The following is a 9,643-nucleotide window of genomic DNA, read 5'->3' as shown; positions in this document are numbered from 1 at the left end:
GTTCAGACTTTGTTTGAGCTTGTTGAATTACTCAAGTTGTTAATTAAGGAATGGTGGTCGGTCAATCCACTTGGAGTTTTTAAAATTCTTTTTTTTAATTAAAGAGAACTAGCATGACACCCTACAGTCATAACCCCCGTTTCAACTCAAAACGCTTCCAGATGTATGTTGTTATATTCTAAGAAGGTTTGAATTTATCGAAGATGGAGATATGTAATTTATCTCTTACAAAATGTAATATTCGTCAAGGTAGAGATTATTATTAATGTCAGTTATATATATACATTTATATATATACATGTTAATTAAGTTTATAATTAATGGGATGAGCTTAAAGTAGTTTAATCTTTGTGACATAATGTACTACTCTATCAATACCATGTAATATGGTGTTTAACTCTAAGTGTTTAATAATATAATCGACGATACTCCCAAGGACGTAAGCAGTTTGGCCGAACTCGTTATATTTTGTGATCTTTTTTTCCTTTATCTATTGTTATTAATTTATGTTGTTATTCGAATTAATATTTTTTAAACTGTTCTAGTCATAAATTTAATGAAAAATAAAACAAATTAAAATAAATTTTCATGCTCTTTGATAAAAAAAAAAAAAACACAATCCACATGACAATAAGGTAGTGGGTTAAAACCTTGTGACCATTTTTCAAAAGAAATGTGTGCACTAGCCCTTATTCAGACATCCCCCACCTTGTGACCATTGGTAAATCTATTTTCATAATATATATTGATTATATCAAAATAGATCATGACTATCTTCTTTAAAATTTCTCATTTTCAAAATAAATATCAAAATATATTTCTTTTGTTAAAATAATAATAATTGTTTAAATAAATTTTGGTCAAAACAATGTTATATGTTGTTGAATGCCAAATTGTAGGATGTCGTTCTCTCCTTTGCCTAATTAATTAAGGAACCTTGTTTTGTATTTTTCCAAGATCTAATTAAGAAAATATATAATAAATTTGACAAATTATCGCTATAATTAATCAAATTATATTGCCGGACCACAACTATATATAATTAATTAATAATTGAGATGTGCTCGTCACAAATGGTATTTTCCTTATAAAAAGATAAGCAAAGGAAATTTGGTAAACATCAATATTTTATATAATATGATTTGTACGTCATACAATTGGTGTGAACAATAAACTAACAATTGGCGTTGGTTGAAACACACAACTTTAGTTTACATGAATTTGAAATCCCCAATAATTCTCCTTCTAAAGAAGGCGCCCACAATTGCGTATTCATCAAAAGCTCTAGATTCCGCCTTACATCGAATTATTTCGGGAAAAAACCACCACGAAGCCGTCACCAAAACGAATCCCATAGTTAAAATAGTCGCCACCATCCTCGGCAATCCAAATCCGCCACAACCCTCGTTCAATTTCTTTAACGTAATCTCAACCACCAAACAAAACCCGTGAAAGACAAAAAACCAACTAATCATAAACGTCGGCCTCCTCCTTCCCAAATACAAAAAGATTATCTCGTGCATGATTGCCGACACAATGAATGTGTTAAACACCGCCACTAGCGGAGCCCACTTCCTCCCCACAAAACGAGAGGCGACCCACATAGTGGGATCGTATACGGTGGGCCGTAGGATACGAGACACCATCACGTTCCATCTACGTCCCCAAAAATCTTGTAACGAGCTAGACAAGTAAGGCTCGTTGAATTGAGCCTCGAGGTCTAAACCTAATGAAAAACGGCTAATAGCTGCGACTAGGGCCATGGTTAGCTCGAGAACTAGATACGTGTGGAGACAAAGGATTGCCAATACTAAGGTTGGGTTAAGGTTTCTACTATTGTACTTGCTTTTAATGAAAAGTGATACTAGCAAACACTTGATGAGGTAAATCCAAACCGAACTATTGACCTTTTTAGACGACGTCGACGATTGATTATTACTACTCTTGCGATCGATTTTAATTGGGAAGCAAGCGAGAGCTATGAAACGGGAAAGGGAAAGAGAAGGGTCAGAGAGAGGGCCTTTATCGAAAGCGAGGAGGAGGATTTTGAAGTTAGCGAGCCAGGTGACGAAGAAGGCGACCGAGCCACAAAGATGAACGGATTGAAGGCTTAAAGGGAGGGTTAGAAAGAAAATTACAATGGGGATAAAAGAGAATAGCCTTGGTTTGCCTTTTCTTATGAGTTTTCCGGCTATAAAACAATAGGAAAGAGATATTACCACAGATGTTGATACTTTAATGAATCTCCCCAATTCTCCTTCCAATTTCTGGCCGGAGCCGGCGCCGGCATAGTTCATCATCCCTTCCTCCATCTCCATCTCTCTTTCTTGATGTATTAATAATACATGGTGCCAGAGTTGTGGATGGCATTTTATATAAAGTAATATGAATTCGGGAAGGCTCTTTAAATGACGCATTCATTATCTTTGTGATATAAATAAAGTTTTTTTTTTTTTTTTTTTACTTTATATGGTAGGAATAATTAAGGTTAATTGATCAATTAGAAAAAGGTGAATCAGATGATGCAATAGTGTCACGTGAATAGGTCCAATGTGTCAACCAGTCAATGGGAACTTCAAAACAGTAATTAATATGTTTTGACCCAATATTCGATTATTTTTGTTTTTAATTAGTCATTTTAACGTTTATATATGTTGAGCTGTCTTAATTAATAGCATATATAGAATGTCCAAAATTTCAAATCATTTTTTTTATGGTTAAATCTACCCTAATGGTCTAACAAAAATATAACGATCTTAAATGATAATAATATATATTTTTTTTTAAACGTTGGGTTCTGTTTCTCCTTTTCAGTGCGACTAATCTTCACAGATTAACTATATAGCCCGCAAATACTTCTAACCATTTAATCAGGCGCAGAACTAGTTACATGACGGGCTAGAACTCAGAATCTCAAGAGACTAAGAATATCAAAATCTTGTTAACGTTAGTTAGACTAGAAGAGAAGATTATTTTTCTAACATTTTATTAGAGAAATCGAAAGGTTTTTATTATTTTAACATGATATATATATATATATATATATATATATATATATATATATATATATATATATATATATATATATATATATATATATATATATATATAGTATGTTAGACTATCCACAGCAGAGTGTCAAATAAGGTATCAAATGGGTGTTAAAATAATATCAAATGGTACAGTAGAGTATCAAAATTAAGTGTTAAAATATGGGTATCAAATTTTGATACGGACCAAATTTGATGTGGCCCAATCACAGCGTGCCAAGTGGCAGCGCTGATGGTTACTTTTTTGTTTTTGTTTTTGTTTTCTTTTTTAAATAGACTTTTGCATAATATCTGATCAAAATATATATATATATATATATATATATATATATATATATATATATATATATATATCATTATTTTTTTTTATTTTTCGAGATCTATAAATAGAGACTTGGTTTGTGTCATTTGGACACTAAATTTTTTTTGAAATTTTCCACCATATTATCATCCTTGTTTATGGTTAAAAAAATGAAATTATGTATAAATGATGTGGAAGTGAGAGAAAGTGAAAAAGTAATTTTGATACCTTGAATAACACTCTGCTGTAGGATATGCTAAAAAGTGGGTGTTAAAATATGTGTTAAGTTAACGTGGCAGAGTATTAAATGAAAAAATTTGATATCTGTTGTGGATAGTCTTATAATTAAATCAAAAATATAAATATTTTAAAAATATTAAAAGTTTTAAACTCAAGAAAACATACTAAAATAAGATAGGAATAAAATATTTAATAATTTAAATATTGAGAGATAAAAAATTATATTCATTAAATAAAAATATATAAACTTTAAATATTTAATATTTACATTAGTTTGATAATATCTAAAATTAATATTTAAAAAAAATATTAAAATTATTATACCATTATATATTAATTATATTATTTAATAACCTCATTATATAATTTAATATATTTAATAGTAAATAGTTAAAATAAATATTAATAATTTTTTAACTTATATATTAAATTATTAATTTATAATATATATATATATATATGAAGATAATATATTGTTTTCTCTATCAAGAAAAATGAAATTTGGAGAAGTTGATATGTCAAATTTTTCTGCCCCTCTAATGATTATTTTTAGTATTGCATGGTGTCTTATTTTTTTTTATCATTCAAATTTGAGTTGATGTTGTATTTTTTCGATCCAGCATCTTATTTAGTCGGATCGGTTTTTTCGTCTCAAAATTTTATAGTCTAAATAATACTTTTAATCGTTGATGGGCCGTTTGTTGTTCATATCCTCCCATTGTGTTGGTGATAGTGGATTGTTCAAGAATCGAAGTCTATGTCTGTCCCCTTAGCATCAAAGGAAATGAAATAATGAGATTTGGAGTTATTTTTCATTTTTTCATTAAAAAATTACTCGATTTAATATTTCATATGGATGACCTCTTACAAATATCCTCCAATTATTTGTATGAATTTCTCACTATTTCGATTATATATGTAGATTGTTCATTTTCATTTAGCTGGACTTTTTTCGGCGTTGTTTATCAATCCTCGGCTAAGGACAATTTTAACCGCCGTTTAAAATCTTTGGTAGAGATTTTTCCGACACTGTTTCATTGTTTCATTCGGTTTGCTCTATTACAACAGTCATCATTTAGGAACTCAAATGAGTTCGTCTACGAAGAAATTCTCAATAAATCGCATTATCGTTGGATCATTTCTTAATTGAGTTTTATTTTTATAAATTATTTATACCATATAATATCTAGATCATCAATTATTGATTTTGTAGACATTTATTTTTGGAAAACATCTTAGTGCCATTTCATTAAATAACTCAAAAATGGGAGAATATTTCGAGAGTTAAGATCAAACCTAGACAAGATCTAACTTTGAAAAAGAAATAAACAACAAATCAGAATTACAAATAACAAAGAAAATTAAAAAAAAAAACAAAAATTGTCTAAAGCGTTTTGGATCTGATTTTACTAGTGACTATTCCATATGAGATATTATATCTTTAGTTTAAGCTCCATTTTTCTTCATTCTTCTGAATTCCTCTCTAAGTATGAATTAGAGCATTGTCATCTGCAACTATATCTTCTCAGATTTTCTTCATTGATCTGCGCATTATACTATAAATTTTTGCATTTCTTTCCCACTATATATTGTAGATATGTGCTTCATAGAAGCATTTCAACAAATTTGCATAAAAGTTATATATCTTCCTTTCATCATTATCATTTCTTTGATTTTGAAGACATTATATTGTATTATTTATTAATTAATTTCTCATATTTAACTTTCATTTGAATTTAATAAGAATTAATTACTTATTAAAAAATAAAAATATATAAGACAGAGAATAAATATATATATTTAATATAACTTTATATAAAAGACTAATTTTATTAAATTTAGAAGGTTAAATTAGTTTTTTTTAGTAATTTTGTTATAATAGTTTGTTAATCTTGTTTTAAAATAAGTTAGATATTTTAATTTTTAACATATTTTCACTTAAATAGGTAAAATTAAGTTTTTTTTAAATGTTTATGTATATTAAAAATGATCAAAATCGTTTGAATACAACGACAAAAACATGATATGAAAAGAAAATAAAAAACGTTACTAAATAGGTTATCGAGTTCGTAAGTACTCGAGAAAAACAATTAACTCCTCAACGGACTCTATCAACTTTCCGGAATAAATCTCTGAAAGCATCCTAATAATAAGATTATGAATGATACGCATTGGATAACTACGATCGATGAAAGTTCGACAATTTTTCTCTAACTAGATAGTCCACCCAAATATAATTGAGATGATAATCCAATTATATAGTCATGCCATATAAGCCGCATAAATCCAAATTTCCCAACAACCACCCAAAGTCTTGGGCATCACCAAATAAATCTCAGTGATACTTCACAAAAACTCTAGATACTAGTCAACTTCGACAATGCAAAAGTAAGTGAATTACCGATTTTCAATATTCTCGTGACACATACGACTAAAGCCGACACCAATGTTTGGGATGCCCCAACCTAAAAAAAACGTGATTTTTGATTGCTAAAAAAATGATAATAAAATAAGTTTGGTGAGGTTTGAACTCATGAAAAAATAATAATTTTATGTTTTTTTTCCCAAACCATTATGCTAAACTTATTTATGTTCAAAAAATTATAAAAATTTATTCTTTATTTTATTTAATGGGCTAAGAGTCAGTGGTGTTAAGACTTAAAAAATCAAATGCCACGATTTAACTCTTATTTAAAAACGTGGTAGGTAAGTAGAAGTTACTTCATAAATTTAAATTAAAAAAGAAAAAGTAAAAGAAAAAATATACTTTTGCTTGACCAACCTAAATTAAACCCTTTATCATATTAAATATCAATATTCAAATTGATGGACTTTCAACAATAATAAAATAAACGAATTATCAAAAAAATTTGTTAAATAACTTAACACGTCGGTCAAAATAGGTCGATTATATTTTTTTTTAACTTAAGTCCTTACAAAATAAATAAATATACATATATATAGTTGTGTCCTCCTAGTAAAAATAAGTTTTTTTTTTCTAATTTAAAATTGACAAATAAGTTTTAATTATAAATAAATAAATAAATTGAAGTTAAATATAATGTTAAATAGTCAAATATTAGATGATGATAGAATATTATTAAATTATATATTTTATATGTAAATGGACTAATATACAATTTTAAGAATAATTAATGCTATTTGCATAGATTAAGAAATAATTTTCTTTTTGTGTTTCAGTTTGACGATTCTGATTTATTTTATTTTATTATATTAATTTGTGATAATATTTTTTTTATGTTGTTCGAAAAAATGGTTGTGTTTCATATAGCCAAGAGTCCGAGACAAAGCATCTAATTATCAAAGTCAGATCCTATCAGCCAACAATAAGCATTTCAAATCAAAAAGATATTCCTTACATATATAATATTATAGATAGTTCTGATTTGTTGAGATATCTATGTTGGGATAAATTAAATTTTATTATCTACTAAATATTTATATATTCAAATTTTTAAAAAAATTATAAATGATACAATAATTTTTAAGATAAATGGTGCTTTGATTCTCTTCAAATTCATTTTTTTTACATTAAATTTAAACCCCTAATTTTTTCTTCACTATGTTCAAACATTCGTTAACTCTAATATTTTCTGATTCTGGTTGCTTAAATATTGTATAGTGGGATTAGGCCCGAAGGATAAATATTTTGGAGAGGTCTTATACAATTTTTATTTTTTAACTTCTTAATATATTTTTAAAATAATATATAGATATATAATATTTTAACATTTTTGTTGTAGGTGACTCTATTGGAATTATGTATTGCATCATCATAAAGCATAACACTTTCTTACTAAATAAGTTTGTATATTTATAAAGTTTTACAAAAGTTTATAAATTTTATAATTAGTAGTCAAACTTGATTTGCTATCATTTTCTTAGCTAAATTGAAGTATTCAAATTAATGAGGGGTATTTTTTAATATGAATTTATTATAAAAATATGTTTGGCAAAAAAACTATATTAAAAAAAACAATTTGTGTACTACAATATTTAACCAATTTAGAAAGAAAAAAATCTAAATCATTTTGGCCAGATAAATTTTATCCAACTCAACCATATTTTCAACAAATAAAATCCTAGTAACATTTTTTACTTGTACAATCAAAATACATTTTTTATATAAATTATGTATTTTTCAAAAGTGATAAGACTCATGAAGATATGAAGATAATTGTTAAAAAAAAATTTGCATATTTTATTTATTTATTTTTCTAGATAAAATTAATTAGAAATTTCTGGAGAATTAAAAATCTTATCTTGTACCGAAACTAATGACCCTGGTCACACTTGATAAATTATTCTTACTCATTGGAATCTATTTAATTTTATTGTAGCCTGCTAAATAGATTGTTGAATTGCAAATATTGTTTAATCAAAAATATATATTCCCAATATTATATGCATATTCTTAGAAAAATAGATCTTATATTGCATTTTAACACATGTTAATTAAGAATATACGGATGTCCTAGATGCTATCGAGATATGCTAAATCTTTAGTCCCACTTAAAGATACATATTTCTAGCTTCAAATGAAAGCCACTTGTTTTTTTTATGATGGAATCAAAGCCCTCCCTTTTATTCTGATTTTTGTCAACCTCTCATTTTATTTTATTCTGAATTTTGGCAACAGTTTAAGTTCACTAATCAATAAAAATATATATTCAAAAATTTGGTGCGAAAAACACGCTAACCATAAAAGAAACATACAACCCAATTTAATACAATCAGTAAGTTAAGGTGCGCTTTTTAAATTAAGTCATGATTTGAGAATGTTGAATTTGTGAAAATTCACGTAAATCTATATTGAGTTTTGGCTCAAAGTGTCGTCAATTTTGTTTTGTCATAGATAAAAATTATTCTTATAAATTAAGATAACACAAACCAATTTAAGTTACATGAATAAACAAGAGAAAAGAGAAAGAAAAATAAATACTTGGAGGAAAGAAAAAAGAAGAAAGAAGTTAATTTGGTATTGTGATCCTTGACCCATATTTTTAAATGTCCATGTATGATGAAAAATTAGATCATTTAAATACAATAATCAAACATAGAAAGATTAAAAACAATTACTATAGAAAGCTTATCCAAATAGAACAAAAACATGAAGAAGAAAAAAAGATAATTATTGAGCCCGGATGTACTCCGACAACGCAATCTGGTCTATGATCGACTCCATGGATAACTCATATTAACCTCGACCAACCTCATAAGAATTTCAGAATGAATGAGTCGTCCATCATAATTTTTGTTATTAAATGTTATGTAATTCATTTCAAACTAATTAATTGACTACAAAATAACATGAAAGAGAACTAAACGATTCTCCAACCAAGCCGCACTAATTCCAAAAGTGATTACTTATGAATTTATAAATGAACACATGTCCACTTTCTAATAAAACAAAGGTGAGATCTCACTTTAGTATCTTTGATGCGATATGATATCACATCCAATTTCCAGAAACACCTATTTTGGAATCGTCGTGAAGCACTCATGTTCCAAACTTGAAATTTTCTTTTTTGCCTTTACTCTCTTCTAAGTACTTGTACCATATATATTCAATTTGTACATCTTATCAAAAGCATTATATATTTATATATACATTTATTTATTCATATAAAAGTTCAAATAATTGTTGATTGAATACTTTATAATGAATGTATTTGGTCACAAAAAAAAAAATAACACAATAAAAAATGATAATTTTCACACATTTTTATTGAACAAATTTCTATTACTTTTTGTTATACAAAAGAAATTTCAAAACATCACTTTACAATTTTCAACGTGAAAAATTAAATATCACTCTCAAGAAAACTCAATAAATTTATATAATTCATTAATATCAATCATATTAAAAATTGAACTTAGAGCGAAAAATTTTATTGACGATTTTTTATCAAGATCCAAATTCAGAAAAATAATAGTGGAAGCCTATAGGGGAATGATTGTCTCGAGAGCAACTTGTTAGATTCTTTAATTTAATCATTTATTCTTTAGTTCTATAATCTTAATACTATAT

The 9,643-nt window shown here is 26.9% G+C and overlaps 1 protein-coding gene across 1 annotated transcript; it reads right to left on the bottom strand.

Annotated features, from left to right (window-relative positions):
• Positions 1-1,113: 1,113 nt before the first annotated feature.
• On the bottom strand, positions 1,114-2,442 carry LOC124921511 (acyl-CoA--sterol O-acyltransferase 1-like). The gene has a single exon (XM_047462182.1). The coding sequence runs from the start codon at positions 2,415-2,417 to the stop codon at positions 1,212-1,214; it is 1,206 nt and encodes a 401-aa protein (XP_047318138.1). The 5' UTR covers positions 2,418-2,442; the 3' UTR covers positions 1,114-1,211.
• Positions 2,443-9,643: the final 7,201 nt, after the last annotated feature.

This window comes from Impatiens glandulifera, chromosome 1, assembly GCF_907164915.1.
Source record: "Impatiens glandulifera chromosome 1, dImpGla2.1, whole genome shotgun sequence".
Lineage (NCBI taxonomy): Eukaryota > Viridiplantae > Streptophyta > Magnoliopsida > Ericales > Balsaminaceae > Impatiens > Impatiens glandulifera.
The sequence above is the reverse complement of the archived record's forward strand: the minus strand, read 5'-3'. Positions and strand labels throughout refer to the sequence as shown.

Coding starts and splice junctions, on each gene's coding strand:
- LOC124921511 (XM_047462182.1), bottom strand. CDS start 2,417: ATGCGTCATTTAAAGAGCCTTCCCGAATTCATATTACTTTATATAAAA.